The 22,599-nt window shown below is 52.1% G+C and overlaps 1 protein-coding gene across 22 annotated transcripts in view; it reads left to right on the forward strand.

Moving 5' to 3' along the window:
- The first annotated feature begins 324 nt into the window (after positions 1 to 324).
- BIN1 (bridging integrator 1) overlaps positions 325 to 22,599 on the forward strand; it is a 61,881-nt gene continuing 39,606 nt past the window's right edge. For 10 of the 22 annotated variants that reach the window (XM_053596527.1, XM_053596540.1, XM_053596545.1 and 7 more), the window contains exon 1: positions 638 to 1,050. In XM_053596527.1, coding sequence (XP_053452502.1) covers positions 967 to 1,050 — 84 coding nt within the window. In that variant the 5' untranslated portion in view covers positions 638 to 966. Of the gene's footprint in view, positions 1,051 to 1,916; positions 2,065 to 3,147; positions 3,285 to 22,599 lie in introns of those variants that run through there. The other 12 variants (XM_053596528.1, XM_053596537.1, XM_053596539.1 and 9 more) reach the window with 9 other exon arrangements.

Raw genomic sequence — 22,599 nt, forward strand, 5'->3', positions numbered from 1 at the left:
AGTGGTGGAGAATATGGGCTGGTGAGTCAGAAATCTAGTTTCACGCTGTCTCATTTGTAAAACGGAAATAATAATAGCACCTACCTCTCAAGGCTGTCGTGGAGACTGAATGAGATAAAGCCTGACAGGTCACTTAGCACACAGTGAGCGCTCAGTGATGTTAGGTTGTTGTTATTACAATAAATTATTAACAAACTGGAAGACCAAGCGCCTGGTTGGCACTGGATTAAGCTCTGCCGGCAGAGATGCGGAGATGTTCCGGAGGCGCCCAGGGAACGCAGGTGGAGACCCGCGCCGACCTGCGAAAGGCTGGCTGAGCACCCGCGGAAGGGGCGCGGGGGCGGACAGGGGGCCCCGGGGCGCTCTCTCTGCAGCCCAGGCTCCGGTGCACAGGGCCGCCCACTCATCCCCACAAAAATCTGCGACTTTCGCAAGCACCCCTCTCCTCCACCTGGTCTCTTTTCCTGGGTTGCAGCATAGGACAGTGCTCCGAAGGAACACCAAGAAGCCAGGCCCCCGGCGGCGCTGGACCGAGGACTGTCGTATTAGTCCCGCCCCTGGGCGGTGTCGCTCCAACGTCCGGGGAGTCCCTCTCGACGCAACCCCAAGGGCCGGCGCGTGCCCCTCCCTTCTCGCGGACCGTGCGGTTCCGGCGCCCGCAGTGGCCCTTTAAAAGGCAGTGCCTTGTCCGGAGGGGGCGGGCGAGGGGCGCTGACCACTGCCCGGGGCCCGGCGCCCCTCCCTTCCTCCGGCCCCCTCCCTCCGTCGGATCCCTCCCTCGGTCCCGGCGTAGGTCGCTCGCTCGCCGGGCGCACGCTCCGCCTCTATCAGTCGGCTCAGCTGTCTAGTGCGCGGCGTGGAGAAGGAGCCGGGCTGGACGCGCGGCCGGGCTGGGGCTGGGACCGCCGCGCGCACAGCCTCCCGGCGCGAGATCGGCGCCCGCCGCCCGGCTAGGCCTGCGCCGCGATGGCAGAGATGGGCAGCAAGGGGGTGACCGCGGGGAAGATCGCCAGCAACGTGCAGAAGAAGCTCACCCGAGCGCAGGAGAAGGTGAGCGAGTGGGAGCCCCAGCAGCCGCGCCACTCCGGCCACCTGTCCCTCCACCTGCTCCTCCCCCGGCGTTGGGAGCTCTCACCTCCTTACGAGCGCTTCCGAGGGTCTTGGCGGGGGGAACCCCAGGATGCTCTACCACCCCCTCCGCCTCCGGAGCCCCCCTGCAGCTCTTTTCGGTTTTCGTCTTCTGTCTCTCAGCTTCTGTCTCTCCGCCTCCAGCTGGGGCCGGAGAGGGCACAGTTGTCTCCTCGCCCCCTGCGTGCGCCCTCTTTGTACCTTCGTTGCTCGTCTGCAGAGAACCCACGCTCCAGGCTCTTCTTGGGGCACACGATCTAGGCTCACCCAGCTTTGGAGGCCGAGGGCTGGGAGGCTGCGAGGCCAGAGGCCAGGTGGCGACCTCAGTTCTCCAAGCCTATGCTGGCAATCCGGGCGGTGTGGGCGGTTAGGGAGCGAGGGAGTCTGGTTCTCCGCTGGAGGGGCCGCTCTATCCCCGACTCCCGAGGCGGCGTCCCGCGCGCGCACCCGCTGCTCCTTCTTTCCCACTGTCTCTTCACAGTCACCGCGGGCTGAAGGAGGGATCTGGTTTCCTTTCCTAAGAGGTGCCCGCGGCCTGGAAGCTCCGGCCGGGCCCGCCAGGGCAAAGGGCTGAGCACCCCTGCAGGAGGTGCCCTCACCGCACAGGGGCTTAGCTGAGAAGTGGGTGGCGGCGCTGGCTTTGGGAGCCCGTGGCCCGGGTAGGGAGCTGGCCTGGAGGAGGGGTGTGGAGGGAGCCACAGGAAACCCGAGCCCTCCGCCGGGAGAATGACTCCAGCTGGCGTGGGGGATGGAACCGGGGCTTCCCGGGGCACCCTGCAAGTGCAGGAGAGGCAGGATTGGGGAGCAAGGGTCTGTATTCTGTCCACTTTATGTCCCAAGCCACCTTTGGTTTACTGAATTGGATCACGCCAGCTGCTGACGCCACTTCCCCTGCCGACTCCGACTCTGAAATCTGAGATTGCAGAATCTGCCAGGGTGGGCCCCCAGAGCGTGCGGCAGAGCCTATCCCCTCTCCAGCGCGTCCAGCGACCGCCGGATGGGGACCCAGGGACAGGCTGGTCTCCCCTAGCAGGGCTTTATGGCCGTTATAAACAATGACTTTTGCAGCTGAGACCTGCGAGCTCCCTAAGGATGCAGCCACGTGATGGGGGTGGGGGTGGGCGGCTGGAGCTTCCCCTACGACTCCCTCAGAGTCCCACTGCTATCCTTGTGGTTCCTGGTTAGGGAGGTGGGTGGGCGTGCTTTGAGGGAAGGGAAGGGCCCTCCGCCAAGCTCAAGCTCCAGATCTGGCCAGACTCAGCTCCCCCACTCCCCACCCAAGGGGAGGAGGAGGAGGGATTAGAGCCCCAGGAATAGCTGGTTGGGGGCTGGGAAGACTCGAATCATCCATAATGTGTGTGTGTGTGTGGGGGAGGGGGGCAGCACAGATGTATCTACCCCCTTATTACTCCCCCACCCCCCAGGACTGGGTAATTAATTCATCTAGGTGCCCGGAGCCTTTCCCTAAGGGGCCAGGGAGATGAATGGGAAGCCCAGGGTTAGCTGAGATAAGTTCCCTGCCCCCACCCTACTGGTGTCTGACTCTCCTGGCTCCCCATTGCTCTCCATGTCCCCTTTGCCCTGGCGGCCTTTTCTCTGCAGTGGCATCTTTGATGTAATTCTAGGGGCAGTAGGCATAGGGCTGTGTATCACTGACCCACTAAGCCACAGCCCTCCCTTTCAGCCCCTGTTCTGTGACCATGGGTAGTTGGCCGACAGCTGGTCAGCTATGGATGCTGCTCTTGGCCAACAGCTGGCCGGCTTTGCCCAGGCCTGGGCTTTATGGGCCTGGAGTTGCTTAGTGCTGCAGCTGCTCTCTGCCTGCTGGAGACTAGTTAGGGACCCTCCCCCAGCAGAAGCCAAGGCTGCGTGACAGGCCTGCCTTCTGGCGAGGTGTCTGGGAGTAACTCTTCCCTCCCTTCTTGGCCTCAATGTAAGCCCTAGCTGCTCCCAGAAAGCCCCTGTCCCTAGCTCACACCAGCCTTTCCTGTTTGCCTTACTGCTACAGAGTTAGTGCCACAGCCTGGGCACTGCCACCACACAGCTTCTTCGGATGGAGCTCAGTACTGTGTCTAACTACTCTTATGATGGGGACTGAAATCCTAGTGGCTTACAGGCAGCCCTGACACTGTCCCTCCCTTGCCTCAGTTAAAACAGTGAGTAATGGGGCAATTCCAATTTCCCCATGGCTCTCTCCTGACCAGGGGCAGCAGAAGCTGTGATGGAGGGCCTGGACGGCATTGGATGGCCCCCGTCTGCCATCCTCTCTCTCCCCAGTCTTCCTGTATCTTCTCTCAGCCCAAACACCTAGACTCTGGGTATAACAGTGAGTTTGAGGGCAGCCTGTCCTTTGTGTGTGGGGTCACCAAGCTGCCTCTCCATAGGTCTAGGGTTGTTGATATCTGCTGACCTGCCTGTGTCCTCCCCTGGTCTGGGTGCTCCCTGAGGGCAGGGGAGACCTGTGTGTGCACCAAAGACATTCATCTGGCCCCAGGGACTTAGTGAATGAGCAAACAAGGGCATTTGGTGGCTTGGCTTGGGAATTGATTTACACCGTTTGCCGCTGTGCCTTCCCTCTCTCTCTCTGTCCAAATCCTCCTGGACACTGGCCTGATATTCTGGCCTGAGCCCCCAGTGCTGTCTCAAGGAGGGGGCCTGTGGCTCTGGCCTGTGTGGAACTTTTTCTTGTAAGGCCTTTCTCTGGCCCCGGCGTGGAAGCACCACCACTGCTGGCAACCAGCTGCTGCCCCTGGAGTGCCTGGGGTGCACAGTGTGTGCCTGGAGCTCAGGGCTGTGGATGCCATGAGGTCATCTTCTCATTGCGTTTGGCTTGTCGGACCCTCTATAAATGACTGTGTCCATTTTTGGGCCTTAGAAGGGTGGCTGGGCAAAGCCTGGGTCAGATGACGGAGAGGATTAGAGGTTGGCGAGCGGGGCCCCTGGGGGATGGGTGGCTAGGAAGAAGGACCATTGAGGAGGGGGGTGGGATCTAGCCTGCCCCCAAAGCCTCCATCTAGAGGGTGCTAGTGGAGTGGGTCTGTGGGAGGCTGGACCTTGCTTTGGTAGAGGGGGCTGGTGACCAGCACAGGAAGAAGGCGGTGGCAGGGGTGGTAGTGTGTGCCTTGTCCGACCCTCCTGGCTAGTGCTGAGCCTACTGGGTGGGGTGCAGGTTGGACAGTGGGGAGGCCAGCTGGGAGCAGGGAGGGCCCAGGCTGTCAGTGCACAGCACAGCGCTGGTGTGCTGAGCAGATTCTTACCGAAGGAAGGTGAGATGCTGGTGATTCCTGGGACCCAAATGCGTGGCTGTGAATCACACCAGCTCATCTGTGTGGTCAAGGTCTCGTACACAGTGACTACCTTAGACCCTTGTAGGAGCCAGGCCTGAACACCAAGCCTTATCTTCCTCATGGTGACTTTTTAAAAAATTATTATTTAATCATAGCTGTGTATGTTAATGCAATCATGGGGTACAGTGTGCTCGTTTTACATACCGTTTGAAATATTTTCATCAAACTGGTTAACGTAGCCTTCACTGCACTTTCTTATGTTATTATGTTAAGACATTTATATTCTACACTTATTAAATTTAATATGTACCCTTGTAAAATGCACCATAGATGTGGTCCCACCAATTACCCTCCCTCCCCCCATCCTCACCCCTCCCCTCCCCTTTCCCCTTCTTCTTGGGCTATAGTTGGGTTATAGCTTTCATATGAAAGCTATAAATTGGTTTCATAGTAGGGCTGAGTACATTGGATACTTTTTCTTCCATTCTTGAGATACTTTGCTAAGAAGAATATTTTCCAGCTCCATCCATATAAACATGAAAGAGGTAAAGTCTCCATCTTTTTTAAGGCTGCATAATATTCCATGGTGTACATATACCACAATTTATTAATTCATTCATGGGTCGATGGGCACTTGGGCTTCTTCCCTCATGGCGACTTTAAGGGTAGTTATGCTACACTCAACAGTGAGTGCATGAAGGGGCATCTGGGGCCATCTGGGTGATGGAGCTGGGAGCCAACCCAGAGTATCTGAGCTCCTCCTATCTCACACACGGAGCTGTCTTCCTCCACTGGTAATTCTTGCCTCTCTCTGTCTTGGTGTCCATCCCTATCCCTGAAGTGTCCACGGCTCTGCCCTGTTTCCTGACTGCTGGCCATGTTACTTTTCCCCTCTCTCTCTGTATCTTCCTGCCGTGGGCCTCTTCCCTCTGAGCTCACACTGGCTTTTCCTCTCCAGTCTTGGAGCACTTCTCCCTGAGTCCGGGTTACTTACATAGGTGGTTCATCTCATCCGCTGAAGAAAGGCTCTTGAGCAGGCCTCCTCTCTGGGTTGGCAGGACGTGTTTGGGGCTCTATGGGCATTTGGCTAAGGCATGGGGGCCTGGGGAGGTTGGAAGCATGGCCTCCAGACTTCCCCAATTGCCCAAGGGCCCTGGTGGCTTCAGTACAGTCTGGTGGCTCATGGCAGAGCTCCTAGTAAAAGGCATAGGCTGCTTGTCCAGAGGGCAGAGAAGGGGAGGTCGCTGGGCTGCATGGGAAGGAGAAGGTGTTCCAGGAGGCACAAGTGCGAGGGGGCAGTGAAGACATTAAGAACACTGGGCCCCCGAAGACATGGGGCGGCTGGGCAGTAGATTGTGTACAGTTCTATTGGTCATGAGTGCCGGGGAAATCCATGTGCCCCGGGAATGCTCAGAGAAGCCGAGGCTTGAACTCTTCTCCATCGCTTTGTCACAGGTTGCCCCATCAGGGTTCCCTTCCCTCCTGGCATCTGACCAGGCCCTTACCTCTGGACTTGGCAGTGTTAGCCCAGCTGGTTCCTCCCAAGCTGTGAATTGGATGGAGTGAGGAGAGGGCTTCTGTCCACGAGGCTCCATAAGCTCTGAGTCCTGCCCTCTGTGTTAGGCCCTCTGTCCTCACAGGACTGCGGGATAGACGGCTGGGAGCTCATGGGCTCTGGGTTCCCCTGACCAGCTACAGATCTGTCTTGAGCCCAGTTTCTTCAGGCATTAAATGGATAATAATGGTTCCTCTTCACATTGCCGTCCACAGGTACCCAGTGTGTAACAAGTGCACATTAAATGCCGGCTCCAGGGTAGACCTCCTTCAGCCTGCACAGCGAGCCCTCCCTCCCACAGTTGCTCTCCCCAGCCCCTGTCCCTGGGAGTGTCCATTACAGGCCTCTACAGACAGCTAATCCCTGCTGAGCCCTGAGCTGATCAGGCTTATGTTGTTGTCACAGTCCTGGGGCAGTGAGTGAGTGTGTGTGTGCGTTGTGTATAGGGGTGGAGGGCTTAGACTCAGGAATCAGACAGTTTTGGGATGGGTCTTGACTCTTACATGTAAACTCTATGACCCAGGATAAGTTTTTTTCCCCATATCCGGGCTTTTTCCTTTTGCCAAAAATGCTATTGGGGTTTGCTTATTCATTCATTTATCATGCAGCCCATATTGAGTGCCCACCATTCCTTGGGCACTGTTCTAGAGACTGGGGCCATAGCTGGAGCAAAACCAAGCCCTGCCCTCCTGGAGCTCACACTCTTGCCATGGGAGATAGTCGGAAACCGACATGCGGTGGCAGGTAGTTGGAAGACCAGAGAAGCAGGAGGTGGCCTTTCGATTTCCTTGGTGGAGACTGGCTGAGCATGGCCTGTGCGTGAGACTGGTGCTGGTTCTGAGACTCAGGTGTGACGAGAGCATGGTGTTTATATAGCAGGAGGCTCTAGTGGGTAGAGGCAGCTGGGCAGCTCTGGTCTCCAGGCCTGGCACCAGGCTGCTGGGCTCCCCGATAGGCTGCCGTCTCAAGGGGCCACAGGGTTGTGACCATGCTAAAAGCTGACAGGGTCAGGGATGGGGCACTGACAAGAGAAAGGCAGGCTCTTCCTGCCCGGAGAGAAGCTTCTGTCAAATATTGACTAATTATAATACCCGTGGTTTTACCGCTTATCTGCCTCCTGCCTTCATCACTGCAAACAGGTGAGGGCACTGTGTCCCTTTCAGCAAAGGAAGAAACTGAGCCTCTAGTGGGGGTGTGAGCAGCCCGCTTTCCTTGTGGTCAGTAGGTGGGTCTAGGCCTTGAAGACAAGCAAATGGGACAGAGGGCTACCAAAGACCTCGTGGTGAAGGGCATCATCATGACAGGCTTTGGTCCCTACAAGTCTGTCCCTCTAAACAGGGCTCCCCCAGCCCCACCTGGGATCTAGGCTTACATTTGGGAGGGTGTGCTGGAGTGTGGGGCTATGGGAAGGTCTGGGGTTTCCAGATGCAAGTCCAGAGACAGGGATTTGCATGCAAATGAGGACAGACAAGACCCTGTGGTGTGTGGTTTTTCCCAAGTAATAAAAGCCACATCCGTCTAGAAGGGACTTTTCTTAAACTGATAGAGGCCATCTACAGCAAACCCACAGCCAATATCATATTGAATGGAGTTAAATTGGAATCATTTCCACTCAGATCAGGAACCAGACAAGGCTGCCCATTGTCTCCATTGCTTTTCAACATTGTAATGGAGGTTTTAGCCATCGCAATTAGGGAAGAAAAGGCGATCAAGGGTATCCATATAGGGTCAGAAGAGATCAAACTTTTGCTCTTCACAGATGATATGATTGTGTATCTGGAAAACACTAGGGACTCTACTACAAAACTCCTAGAAGTGATCAAGGAATACAGCAGCGTCTCAGGTTACAAAATCAACATCCATAAATTGGTAGCCTTTATATACACCAACAACAGTCAAGTTGAAAAAGCAGTTAAGGACTCTATCCCATTCACAGTAGTGCCAAAGAAGATGAAATATTTGGGAATTTACCTAACAAAAGACATGAAAGATCTCTATAAAGAGAACTATGAAACTCTAAGAAAAGAAATAGCTGAAAATGTTAACAAATGGAAAAACATACCATGCTCATGGCTGGGAAGAATCAACATTATCAAAATGTCCATACTACCCAAAGCAATATATAATTTCAACGCATTCCCTATTAAAGCTCCACTGTCATATTTTAAAGATCTTGAAAAAACAATACTTCGTTTTATATGGAATCAGAAAAAACCTCGAATAGCCAAGACATTACTCAGAAATAAAAACAAAACAGGAGGAATCACACTACCAGACCTCAGACTTTACTACAAATCGATAGTGATCAAAACAGCATGGTATTGGCACAAAAACAGAGAAGTAGATGTCTGGAACAGAATAGAGAACCAAGAGATGAATCCAGCTACTTACCGCTATTTGATCTTTGACAAGCCAATTAAAAACATTCAGTGGGGAAAAGATTCCCTATTTAACAAATGGTGCTGGGTGAACTGGCTGGCAACCTGCAGAAGACTGAAATTGGACCCACACCTTTCACCATTAACTAAGATAGACTCTCATTGGATTAAAGATTTAAACTTAAGACATGAAACTATAAAAATACTAGAGGAGAATGCAGGGAAAACCCTTGAAGAAATTGATCTGGGTGAGTATTTTATGAGGAGAACCCCCCGGGCAATTGAAGCAGCTTCAAAAATACACTACTGGGACTTGATCAAACTAAAAAGCTTCTGCACAGCCAAGAACACAGTAAGTAAAGCAAACAAACAGCCCTCAGAATGGGAGAAGATATTTGCAGGGTATATCTCTGACAAAGGTTTAATAACCAGAATCCACAGAGAACTCAAACGCATCAGCAAGAAAAAAACAAGGAATCCCATCGCAGGCTGGGCAAGGGATTTGAAGAGAAACTTCTCTGAAGAAGACAGGCACACGGCCTTCAGACATATGAAAAAATGCTCATCATCTTTTTTTTTTTTTTTTTTTGCAGTTTTTGGCCAGGGCTGGGTATGAACCCGCCACCTCCGGCATATGGGACCAGCGCCCTACCCCTTTGAGCCACAGGGGCCGCCCATGCTCATCATCTTTAATCATCAGAGAAATGCAAATCAAAACTTCTTTGAGATATCATCTAACTCCAGTGAGACTATCCTATATCACAAAATCTCAAGTCCAGAGATGTTGGCGTGGATGTGGAGAAAAGGGAACACTTCTGCACTGCTGGTGGGAATGCAAATTAATACATTCCTTTTGGAAAGATATATGGAGAATACTCAGAGATCTAAAAATAGATCTGCCATTCAATCCTGTAATTCCTCTGCTGGGCACATACCCAGAAGACCAAAAATCACAACATAACAAAGATATTTGTACCAAAATGTTTATTGCAGCCCAATTCATAATTGCTAAGTCATGGAAAAAGCCCAAGTGCCCATCGATCCACGAATTAATAATAAATTAATAAATTGTGGTATATGTACACCATGGAATACTATGCAGTCTTAAAGAAAGATGGAGACTTTACCTCTTTCATGTTTACATGGATGGAGCTGGAACATATTCTTCTTAGTAAAGTATCTCAAGAATGGAAGAAAAAGTACCCAATGTACTCAGCCCTACTATGAAACTAATTTGGGGCTCTCACATGAAATCTATAACCCAGTTACAACCTAACAATAGGGGGAAGTGGGAAAGGGAGGGGAGGGAGGGGGGTGGTGGGTAGAGGGAGGGAGATCGGTGGGATCATACCTGTGGTGCATCTTATAGGGGTATTTGCGAAACTTGGTAAATGTAGAATGTAAATGTTTTGGCACAGTAACTGAGATAATGCCAGGAAGGCTATGTTAACCATTGTGATGAAAATGTGTCAAATGGTCTATGAAGCGAGTATATGATGCCCCATGATCATATCAATGTATACAGTTATGATTTAATAAAAAAAAAAGAAAAAAAAAGCCACATCCAATTTATTCCATCTGAGGTAATGCTCTTTATTTTGAGATGTATCCTGTCTACTTTTGTTTTTGTCATTGCTATAATGTTTCTTTATGCAATGATGGTGATACAAGTTTTTTTTTTTTTTTTTATCGTTGTGGGGAAGAAAATAGCCATGGGGCTGGCCCCGCGTGTGCATGCACACAGGGAAGACTGTTCCTGGTGTGGGATGCCATGCTCTGGGCACGATGCCGCAACCCCGGTGGCCTAGCTCAAGGCGGGAGGCAGGCCCATGTGCTTTTGCTCTGTGAGAACGGGGCTATGCCTGCTGTGGTCACTGTGGCACCTGCCTCCTTACCTTGGCACACAGTAGGTGCTCTGTGCATATTTGTTGCACGTGTGGATGTGTGGGTCCCTCAGGCAGTGGGACAGTGCTGATGGTTGGCAGAGGTCCTGGAGACTCCTTGGATCTTGGGGTGCAGCCTGGAAGGGAGAGAGAGGCTGTGACTGCAGAATTCAGACTGTGGCTAGGCTGGAGGGTGTGGATCCCACCCTGGTCTGGGCCACACCACCTTTTTTCCACAGTGAAGTGATGAGTAAATTGCTCAGGGATGTCGTGGGGTCCAACCTGGGTCAGTGGCCATAGTGCTTGTTGCCCAGTAATGGGTTCTTGTGATTGGCCAAAGCCCTGCCAGGGAGTCCTGCCTGGTTTTAGGCCAAATGCTGAACAGAGTTTGGTCTCAGACCCCTGTAGAGGAGCATCGTATAAGAGAAGGCTTTCAGGTGACAGAGGTGCCAGGGAGTGCCAGGTGAGGGGGGTCAGTGTGTTTGGCTGGAACAAATGTGTCCCTGTTGGGGACATCTTTGCAAGCTTCTCCCCCCTGCTACCTGGGCCTGCACTTTTGGCCCTAGTCACTGACCCAGATCTGAGCACAACAGCAGGTGGGGTGGGATTGGGGTCACAGCGTAGGGTGGGGTGTTCAGACCTTGGAGCTGGGGGACAGTGGCTTTGGGGCACTGAGGGCCTGGGAGTGGGCATTTGTGCCCCCATACCGTACCCATCCCCCACTGCCACTACCACCCTGCTGGAGGGGCTGTGTGGACTGCAGATAGCACCCCTCCACAGTGTGAGGGCTGTGGCATCGTGGAGGCTGAGCCCATTTCATCAGGAGAGTGAGTGAGCCATCGCAGGCAGCAGCTGCCACAGTCTGGGCCAGGAGAGGGATCCTGCACTTCTAGGGCCATGCAGAGACTCTCAGGCTTTCCAGAATGCCACAGGCCTCCCCATCTTGTGAGCTCCCGGGGCACCCTTGCAGGGGCACCCCTGCTGGCTCCTAAAACAGTCCTTATTTTATACTTTTACAAATATACTTTTATACTTTTACAACTTCTTACCCTGAATCAGGTCCCCCACAGACCCTGCAGCTCACTTTCAGGTAGAGGCTATGCTCCCTTCTTATTTGCACCCCCAGCCTTTCTCGCTGCGGCCTGGCCCCTCTGAGCTGGGTGTGGAGAGGGGAAACCTGCCCTGCTCTCAGGGATCTCCCAGCCCCTCTCACAGAGCCCGGCCCAGGACTGGAGGTGGGGCAGGGCACCGGAGCCCTGTGCTCTTTCCATCACCCTCTTTGAGGAGGTGGCCCCTGAGCTAAGTTCAGAGGGAAAGAAGGGCAGGTCATGGGGTGGGGAGTGTGCCAGGCAGTGGTGCCTGTTCAGGGCGGCGGGAAGTGTAAATGTGGGGCAGGTGGGATGAGATCTGAGCCTAAGAAGATGGGTGCAGGTCAGGCCCAGATGAAGCCCGTGGCCTTTGGAAGAGGCTGTCCCTGCTCTGTTTCTCTATGTTCCCTAGACTCTTCAGCTTTCTTCCTCAGATGCCACCTGAACCACTCTTCCAACTTTGGTCTGGGCTCAGCCAAGGGCTCAGAGTCTTACTGTCCCAGCCTGGAGGTGAGAGGATGAGCCTCCAGTCCAGCCATGCCCAGGGAGGCACAGGGACCTGGGGTGGGGCTCAGTCTGCCATCATGGAGTGTGCCCCTGTCAGGGCTGGGGTCACAGGGGCTGGGCGATGCCTGTTGCCAGAAGGGCTGGTGGATAGCATCCTGTACCTGCCCTGTCACACACATGCCTGCATTTCTGACTGCTTCAGGGTCCAGGGTGACACGAGGGGGGTGATGCTGCTGGACCTGGCCAGAACGTTGACCCAGATGGCCGTGATAGGGAGGTCTCTTTGCTCCTGGGCAGAGCCAGAAGTGTCTCCTGAGGTAGCATAGTCCTCTTGGCCATAGGGTGGTTCTAGGTGTAGACTGCTGGGTGGGCAGTGGGCACAGTAACACCAATGATGGCGCAGTCACTGGTGTTTGCCCTAGGCTGTGTCTGTAGAGGCGTTGCTGGGACTCAGGGCTGGCGAGGATGGGGTGACAGCAGAGTCTTTGCCAGCCGGCTCCTTTTTCCAACAGCTGCTGCTGCTTTCTTTGGACCCTTTGCTCAGCTCTCCCTCTCCCTGGGGCTGTGGCCAAGATGCCTGAGCTGGGTGAGCCTGGCCCTGCCATTGGGTCCTGGGGACTGACTTGGTGCAGAGAGGCCAGGGCCAGGAGAGACCCCTCAAGGGGTTCTCTGCTTCCCACCCACCTGGCACACCCCCTATTTCTCTGGCCTGAGGTGGCATTGGCTCCTTTTTTACATGTTGGGGGCCAGATGCTGGTGACAGAGGATGGGGTGCTGGCCTGATGCCAGGACAATTGGCAGATGGACAAGGGGAGAGGAGATACTGAATGGGGGAGTGGGGGAGAAGAAAGCTGAGGGGCATTAACCCTCAGAGAGAGGAGGAATTCTCTCCCTACGCAGGGGTCCTCAAACTACAGCCCGCGGGCCACATGAGGCAGTGTGATTGTATTTGCTCCTGTTTTTTTTTTACTTCAAAATAAGATATGTGCAGTGTGCATAGGAATTTGTTCATAGTTTTTTTTTTAAACTATAGTCTGGCTGTCCAACGGTCTGAGGGACAGTGAACTGGCCCCCTGTTTAAAAAGTTTGAGGACCCCTGTCCTACAGCCACTCCTTGGCTCAGTGGCCCTGGGCAAATTGCTTGCCCTCTCTGAGGCCCCATTTTCCCCTCTGTAAATGGGGCACCTAGAGTTCCTGCCCCAAAGGCTTGTGTGAGGGTGCAAGAGGATGTGAAGGGAAGCACACACCGCAGTGCCAGTCCAGGTGGGCTGAAGCCTGTTTTCTTTCCCAGGTTGACAGGTGTGCACCATCTGGCTTTTGTGATTTGAGCTTGCTGACTATGCTTGTGACAGGTTTCTTGGAATTGAATTGTGATGTACTTTCTTCCTCTTTTTTTCCCTGTATAGTTGAAAAAGCTAAATTAAGAGGTGGTGGTCTCAATTTCTCACCTCCTGTGGAGGGAAGTCAGGGCTCCCTTGTCTAGGCCCTGATGGAATAGGGTAGGAGGAAGGCCTCCTAGGGGCTGCTGTTTGAGGAGGCTGGGTGAAGGGCATGGAGCTGGGGGCAAACGGAGGGGTCTCCCATCGTTCATCCATTCATTGTTTACTGGAAGAGTCTGAGGGGTAGCTGAAGAGGACACTCGTTGAACTGGGTAAAGCCCTGGCTTGGCCACCAGCCTCAGTGTGTCCGTCTGGGAACTGGGAGACTGAGACTGCTTCTTAGAGAAGTACGGTAGATCCCAACTCCTGTGAGCAATTCTGGCAGCAGCTGAGTTCCTGCTGGGTCCAGGAGGGCAGGACCAGCTCAGCACCACTGTTGCTGTTGCATTTTGTAATTTACAGAGAACCTCTGAACCGGCTGTTTCCTATTTCTTTCTCTGTGTCCTGGGAGGTAGGTAGAACTGAAATATGATCCCATTTGATGGATGAGAACACTGAGGCTCAGGGAAAGTTTGAAATTTCCTCCCTGCTGGGCCTCAGACTTGGTCTCATATTGGCCTTTCCCAGGTGCTGCCTCCCCTTCCCTGAATCCAGGGACTGGGAGAGAGGGAGTTGGCAAGATCCTATTAAAGTGCAAATGGAAGCCCTTCCTGTCTTCACAGGAAAATCAGTGTGGGGGCTGCCTTTGTCAGGGATCACCTGGGGGGTGGGTGGGTGGGGGAGCCTAGCCCACCTGAGGAGAAGGTGAACTTGCTGGGTCCTCTACTGTATGGGGAACTTTTACACTGCCCAGAATTTCCCAGCCGTTCACAAGGGAGATGAGGTGCAGGGACCTGAGAACCTGCAGGAATCAAGGGACCTGGGAGGATCAGAGTTGAACTTGAATGTAACTGGCCTGACTCTACACTCCTTGGAGCCTCAGTGCGGGGCCAGAGCTGGGCACAGATGCTGCTGAACCTCCCACCTCCCACAAAAAAAAGGGGGTGATTCTGGGGGGTATTAGTGGCTTGGGAGGTGACTCAAGGACAAGCTAATTGCCAGGCATATGCACTGACTCTTGTCTTCAACTGAGAAACAGAATCCACAATTAATTGGATGCATTTGTTGAACCTGGGACAGGACCCAAACATTGTTCTTTTTCTAAAATATAAACTAAGCCAGGGGTTTACTTACTCTGTCCCCGTACCCCCAAGGACTCAGCGAGGCAGTCTATCCTGGCAGCAGGCCTGGCTGGGCTGATTGGTCAGCCTGTCCAGTGAAGGGGGTTTCTGGGTTCTTCCTGAGGACTTCGGAGGTCTGGCGGTGGCTAGTCCTAGGGTGGCCCAGCCTGGGGCAGACTGTGGAAGCCTCTCTGGGAAGTGGGTGTGGAGCTGCGGGGCCTGGCTAGAGAGCTGAGTCAGCGCTATGGGGGCCTGTGCTGAGCAGTGAGGACAGAACCTGATGCCAGCCTCTGACTTTGTGCCATTGCACTCATGGGTCACCCTGCCCGCTGTGCCCGAGAAAGTGGAGGCTGCCACACAGCCTGCATCTGGCTCCCTGCCATTCCTGCACTCAGAGTGCGTGCCTGAGCTATGCATGGGCCTCCTGCAGGCAGCAGCAGAGGCTTGCCGTGGTTCTTGTTCCTGCTTTCCCTCCCCTGCAATGGTGATAGCCTGTACGTAATTAATTAATTTAGAATCTCACTCTGTCTCCCTGGAAAGAGTGCCTGCTCATAGCAACCTCAAACTTCTGGCGTTGGCTTGGTGCCTGTAGCTCAGCGGCTAGGTCGCCAGTCACATACACGGGGCTGGCGGGTTCAAACCCAGCCCGGGCCTGCCAAACAACAATGACAACTACAACAAAAAAATAGCCGGGCGTTGTGGCGGGCACCTGTAGTCCCAGCTACTTGGGAGGCTGAGGCAAGAGAATCGCTTAAGCCCAGGAGTTGGAGGTTGCTGTGAGCTGTGACGTCACGGCACTCTACCCAGGGTGACATAGTGAGACTCTGTCTCAACAAAAAACCCAAAAAACATAAAACAAAACTTCTGGCCTCAAGTGATCCTCCTGCCTCTGCCTCCTGAGTAGCTGGGACTACAGGCATCCACCACAACACTTGGCTAACTTTTCTGTTTTTAGTAGAGACAGTGTTGCTTTTGCTCAGGCTCTATGGCATGTTTTTTGACCCTGTGGCTTCCATGTGTTTCTCCTAGAATGGAGTCCTACCTGATGGACCCCAATCTTGAAGGCAGAAGCCAGTCCTGTTTTGTGTTCTTGTTGCTAGGGCCTGGCACACAACAGGCATGTGACTCCAGGTGAATTGGAGTGGGACACTCCAGGTGATAAGGGATGGGAAAGGCTCCGCAGAGAGTCTTATGCAGTGTGTGCAGATGGAAGGAGTATGTTGTGGGATTTGAGGGCTTAGGTTCAAATCCAGCTCTGCTCCTTATTGGCAAGTTTATTCTCTCCGAACCTCAGTTTTCCTGTCTGTGAAATGGGTAATATCCTACATGGGAGGGTTGTCATGAGGAATCAATGGGAGGACAGATGTCTCCATTTCACATACAAGGGCACTGAAGGCTGGAGCATCAGGCTGGTGTGGGGCGTTTAGCCACACTCACGCCCTCTGTGTGTGCCCTTTGGGTTGTCCTGCCCGAGTCCAGCCTTCTCCCTCCAGTGGTGGAGGAGTCCAGGCCCAGCTTGGGATCCAGCTGTTGGGATCCCAACAGGGGAGACAGGAAGGAGAGGGGATTGTCCAGGGAGGGCCTCAGGGGCGGACCTCTTTTCCCCATCAGAAGGGGCATCATTGATGCTCCTTGAACAAGACAGGTTAACAAGAGGAAAACACAATAAATATATCTAATCAAAGCTGTCTGTGACATGGACGGCTTCAGAAATAGAGACCCAAAGACCAAGGGGAGACTGTCTGTTTTATGCTTAGATTTGATGAAGAACAGACAGCGTGTGGAAACGGGAGTGGACGAGAAGGTGTGTTCTGGCAGTGACAGACTGAAGGGGGCTCAGCAAGGCCAGCCGCTCAGACCCTCTTGGCCTCTCACGCGGCATTCCGTGGAGCCCTCTGGAATCTTCAAAGGAGAAGGGAGGAGGAAGACCAGGCCTTTCTAGGGTTATGGAGGGGTCCTAGTTTCTATGACCCTTTTTTGGGAGTGGGGGAGAGGGCAGAAAGGCTGCTGCTGAGCCAGCCAGGCTCTTTCAGTCCCAAGTCCTCAGCACACCAAAATGCCGCATCTGGGAATGTATTCTCGGCCAGGCTCCAGCTGACACTGTGCAGCCCGGTGTGAGGTCTGTGGCGTGAGCCACACTCCAGGCTGTGTCCCATCTGCACTTGTTTGCTCTCACCTTGGGCTCATTCCTGGGATTTTGTCTTTTTTTTTTTTTTCTTTAAGAGATCAGTACTCTCGGCCTGGTGCAGTGGCTCACGCCTGTAATTCTAGCACTCTGGGATGCCAAGGCCTGAGCTCATAGGTTCAAGCAAGAGCGAGACCCCAATAGCCGGGCATTGTGGCGGGTGCCTGTAGTCCCAGTTACTGGGAGGCTGAGGCAAGAGAATCGCTTGAGCCCAAGAGTTTGAGGTTGCTGTGAGCTGTGATGCCACAGCACTCTACTGAGGGTGACAAAGTGAGACTGTCTCAAAAAAAAAAAGTTGCCATTAGATGTGTGTGGCATACTATATAAAACAAAAGAGATTAGTAACTCTGAGCTCAGCTCCTTCTTATTCCCTTGATGAAGAAGGCCCTGGAGGGAGGGGGCACCGTGAGGCAGGAGGGTGAAGTCTGAGGTCGAGAGGGAGATGGAGGTGGAAGTCAGCTGCCCAGGGCTGCGGGCTAGTGACAGGCCTCTGGCTGCCCCTGTATCGCCCCTGAGGTGCTGCCAGCCTTGAAGGCTGAGCCTGGGGACGTCTGTGGGTGGCAGGCCCACAGAGCACTGCTCAGGGTTCTCTGAGCCCTGCCCTGCTACTGTGATGTCCCTCTGTGGTCAGTAGCACCTCGATCATGCTGAGAAGGTTGGCACCTGCTGGAATCACACAGCCCTCTCAACCCTCCCCACCTCACCCTGTTCAGTGTGCACTGACCTCCTGCATGGGAGGGGATAGGGTACAGTGCCTTTCCCTAGACCCTTCACTCCCCACTTCAGCAGCCCCCTGGCTCTCCACATTTATCTCCCCCATCAGCACTTTCATAGTAGGGTGCTGGGTTAGCAGGAGCAAATGGAAAGCTCTTCTGTTCCTGTGTGCCTGCATCCTCTGCCTGGGTGGGGGCGGGGAGGAGCAGGGGCAGAAGAGGGACAGGACAGGACAGCGGAGGGCAAAGGAGGGGATGGCCAGGGCAGGGCAGGGCTAGGGACAGAGGGCAGGCAGGGGCAGGAACAGAGAGGGCTGGGTAAGGCAGGGGCAGGGCAGGGCAGCCACACACCTCCCTGGCCTGTCATGTCCCCTCTTACATCTTCTCATATAGTAGGATGCATTGTTAGCAGGACCAAACCTGGCAAGCCCCTCTACTCCCCTGAGTATCCATCAGGGCAGGGACAGAGGAGGTCAGGGCAGGGCAGGGCAGGAGAGGGTGGGGACAGAGAAGGGTAGAGCAGGGCAGCGCTAGGTAGGGCGGGACAGCTACAGATCTCCCTCACCTGCCTGTCCCCTCTTCTGTCTCCTCCCCAGCCCCCACCCTGATCTGATTACTTGTTGTTCAGACAGCCCCTCCCTCTGGTCACTTCCCGCCTCTCCTCCAGCCCAGCTGCTGCCCTTTGGGATCTAATGTGATGTGTGGGTCTTACCCCAAGCTGGGAGGTGCACAGCATTCAGTGCTCCAGAACCCAGAACCGGTCCACCTGGCCCTTTGTTCGTCATCTACAAAGTAGAGAGCCCCTTGGCATCTTTTAGGTGCTTGGTTTTGTGGACAGTCTGGGGCTGAGCCTACGAAGCCCTTAGCACAACACCCAGCCCGTGAGGCGAGGGTTTCCCCACTGCTGTGCCACTGTGGTGTGTCTGCCAGGACTTCAGTGGGCAGGACTGGGTGGGTGCTGCTTGAAGCTGACTCTGGGCATTCACTCCTCTGAATAACAAAACTGGGCTCCACGCCCATAGCTCAGTGGTTAGGATGCCGGCTCCGGCCTGCTAAACAACAACAACAAAAATAGCCGGGCATTGTGGTGGGTGCCTGTAATCCCAGCTTCTTGGGAGGCTGAGGCAAGAGAATCGCTTAAGCTTAAGAGTTTGAGCTTGCCGTGAGCTGTGACACCATGGCACTGTACTGAGGGTGACATAGTGAGACTCTGTCTCAAAAAGAAAAAAACAAAAAAAGAAATGAATAACAAAACTGCCAATAATAATATCCAAAATAATACCAATTCAATGATGTGTTTAAAATAAGCACCTATCTTATCCCTGGTAGGCATCATTTAATAGTTCTAGCATCACAGTGCCTGTGGCTCAAAGGAGTAGGGCACTGACCCCGTATGCCGGAGGTGATGGGTTCAAATCTAGCCTTGGCCAAAAACTGCAATAGTTCTAGCATCACAGATGTGGAAACTCTGTACTCTGATTAATGAGTAAACAACCTGGTTGCACATTTAAGTCAAGCTTCTTGGACAGGAATAGACATACAAAGGGCAGAGGGTGCCCAGAGGAACAGGTGAGCCCCTGTGCCCGGGGTGGAGGCAATGGGGAGGGCCAGCATAGGCTGCCATGGCTGGGAAGTTAGGGCTTCCTGGTGAAGACTGTGGGGGAGCACAGTGACCTGTGGCCTGTTGCCCTCCCACCCAGCTCAGAGGTGGCTTGGCCCCAAGGCTGGTGGTGCTGGCAGGACTTTTGCACTCCCCTGTCCTGGCTCCAAGCTGTGCCCTGGCTGGGGCTGGGTGGAGGCTGCTCCTCCCCCACACAGGCTGTGCCCCTCCTCTGAGCTCAGGAAGCAGGTGACAGGGGGGTGGGAGGCGGGTGGGCTGGAGGAGCAGATTCCACCTCTCTGTTTATGGCTGGTGTCCTGGAGCTTGGGCTGAGAATAGCACCCACACTTGTGTGGAGGGACAGGTGGGAGGAGGGCTGGGGCCAAGGGCGGGGTGTGTGCCTGTACAGACAGGCTGTCCTCAGCGGATCTCACCCAGCATGACTAAAGTGGCCAGAGGGTCGCCCTGTGTCCCTCGCACCACTTGGCCACACCTTCCCTGCCAGCCCTGGGCTTGACACAGGGACGTGGGGACATGGGGCATCCATCTGTCAGGAGCTCTTGGTTGTGTGGCTTAGATGTCCAGCTGCTGTGTGGTTGATTCCCGTTGGCCTTTTACTGGTTTGTCTTTTTCTCAAAGGATCCCCTTTTAAGGAAATAAGGTGGGGGCTCGCCCTTGCAGGGCTGTGGGTGAGGAGGTGCTCAGGGGAGCTTGACCTGAAAGAGGGAGTGGGGTGGACTGGTGTCTGCTGTCCCCTAGGAGTGCCAGATGAGCCCAGTGTCCAGTGAGTCATGGTGGCAGGTGTGCTAGACTGAGATGTCTGTGTGGGCTGGGCCTGGGGGAACCTCAGGGCAAGAGAGGGGCAAAAGCCTTCTGGGCCCTCTTACCTGCATGGGCACCCTTCTTTCTTTAAAAAAATTTTTTTTTTATTAAATCATAACTGTGTACATTAATGCATTTATGGAGTACAATGTGCTGATTTGATATACAATGTGGAAAGCTTACGTCAAACTTGTTAACATAACCATCACCTCACTTACTTATTTGTTGTGGTAAGACATTTATACTCTACTCTTAATAGTTTTAAAATGTACCATTGCATTATGCATATTAGATGAGGTCCCATCAAATATCCTCCCTCCTGCTGACCTCCCCCCTCCCCTGTCCCTCCTGTTCATTTTTCATTCTGGACTATAGTTTTGTTTTATCATTTGTATGAATGTGTAGGTGATTATGTATTGGCTTCATAGTGAGTACATAAGACGCTTTTTCTTCCATTCTTGAGATACTTTACTAAGAAGAATCTGTTTACAGCTCCATCTAGGTAAACATAAAAGATGTAAAGTCTCATAGACGCAAAAATTCTCAACAAAATCCTAGCCAATAGATTAAAGCTTATCATCAAAAAAGTCATTCATCATGATCAAGTAGGCTTCATCCCAGGCATGCAAGGCTGGTTTAACATACGCAAGTCTATAAACGTTATCCACCATATTAACAGAGGCAAAAATAAAGATCACATGATCCTCTCAATAGATGCAGAAAAAGCATTTGATAAAATCCAGCATCCTTTTCTAATTAGAACACTGAAGAGTATAGGCATAGGTGGCACATTTCTAAAACTGATTGAAGCTATCTATGACAAACCCACAGGCAATATCTTACTGAATGGAGTAAAACTGAAAGCTTTTCCTCTTAGAACTGGAACCAGACAAGGTTGTCCTCTGTCACCTTTACTATTCAACGTAGTGCTGGAAGTTCTAGCCAATACAATTAGGCAAGACAAGGAAATAAAGGGAATCCAAATGGGAGCAGAGGAGGTCAAACTCTCCCTCTTTGCTGACGACATGATCTTATACTTAGAGAACCCCAAAGACTCAACCACAAGACTCCTAGAAGTCATCAATAAATACAGTAATGTTTCAGGATATAAAATCAATGTCCACAAGTCAGTAGCCTTTGTGTACACCAATAAAAGTCAAGATGAGAAGCTAATTAAGGACACAACTCCCTTCACCATAGTCTCAAAGAAAATGAAATACCTAGGAATATACCTAACAAAGGAGGTGAAGGACCTCTGTAAAGAAAACTATGAAATCCTCAGAAAGGAAATAGCAGAGGATATTAACAAATGGAAGAACATACCATGCTCATGGATGGGAAGAATCAACATTGTTAAAATGTCTATACTTCCCAAAGCAATCTACCTATTCAATGCCATTCCTATCAAAATACCAACATCGTACTTTCAAGATTTGGAAAAAATGATTCTGCGTTTTGTATGGAACTGGAAAAAAACCCGTATAGCTAAGGCAGTTCTCTGTAACAAAAATAAAGCTGAGGGCATCAGCATACCAGATTTTAGTCTGTACTACAAAGCCATAGTGCTCAAGACAGCACGGTACTGGCACAAAAACAGAGACATAGACACTTGGAATCGAATTGAAAACCAAGAAATGAAACTAACATTTTACAACCACCTAATCTTTGATAAACCAAACAAGAACATACCTTGGGGGAAAGACTCCCTATTCAATAAATGGTGTTGGGAGAACTGGATGTCTACATGTAAAAGACTGAAACTGGACCCACACCTTTCCCCACTCACAAAAATTGATTCAAGATGGATAAAGGACTTAAACTTAAGGCATGAAACAATAAAAATCCTCCAAGAAAGCATAGGAAAAACACTGGAAGATATTGGCCTGGGGAAAGACTTCATGAAGAAGACTGCCATGGCAATTGCAACAACAACAAAAATAAACAAATGGGACTTCATTAAACTGAAAAGCTTCTGTACAGCTAAGGAGACAATAACCAAAGCAAAGAGACAACCTACACAATGGGAAAGGATATTTGCATATTTTCAATCAGACAAAAGCTTGATAACTAGGATCTATAGAGAACTCAAATTAATCCACATGAAAAAAGCCAACAATCCCTTATATCAATGGGCAAGAGACATGAATAGAACTTTCTCTAAAGACGACAGACGAATGGCTAACAAACACATGAAAAAATGTTCCTCATCTCTATATATTAGAGAAATGCAAATCAAAACAACCCTGAGATATCATCTAACCCCAGTGAGAATGGCCCACATCACAAAATCTCAAAACTGCAGATGCTGGCGTGGATGTGGAGAGAAGGGAACACTTTTACACTGCTGGTGGGACTGCAAACTAGTACAACCCTTCTGGAAGGAAGTATGGAGAAACCTCAAAGCACTCAAGCTAGACCTCCCATTTGATCCTGCAATCCCATTACTGGGCATCTACCCAGAAGGAAAGAAATCCTTTTATCATAAGGACACTTGTACTAGACTGTTTATTGCAGCTCAATTTACAATCGCCAAAATGTGGAAACAGCCTAAATGCCCACCAACCCAGGAATGGATTAACAAGCTGTGGTGTATGTACACCATGGAATACTATTCAGCCATTAAAAAAAATGGAGACTTTACATCCTTCGTATTAACCTGGATGGACGTGGAAGACATTATTCTTAGTAAAGCATCACAAGAATGGAGAAGCATGAGTCCTATGTACTCAATTTTGATATGAGGACAATTAATGACAATTATGGTTATGGGGGGGAACAGAAAGAGGGAAGGAGGGAGGGGGTTGGGCCTTGGTGTGTGTCACACTTTATGGGGGCAAGACATGATTGCAAGAGG

Source organism: Nycticebus coucang, chromosome 7, assembly GCF_027406575.1.
Source record: "Nycticebus coucang isolate mNycCou1 chromosome 7, mNycCou1.pri, whole genome shotgun sequence".
Classification (NCBI taxonomy): domain Eukaryota; kingdom Metazoa; phylum Chordata; class Mammalia; order Primates; family Lorisidae; genus Nycticebus; species Nycticebus coucang.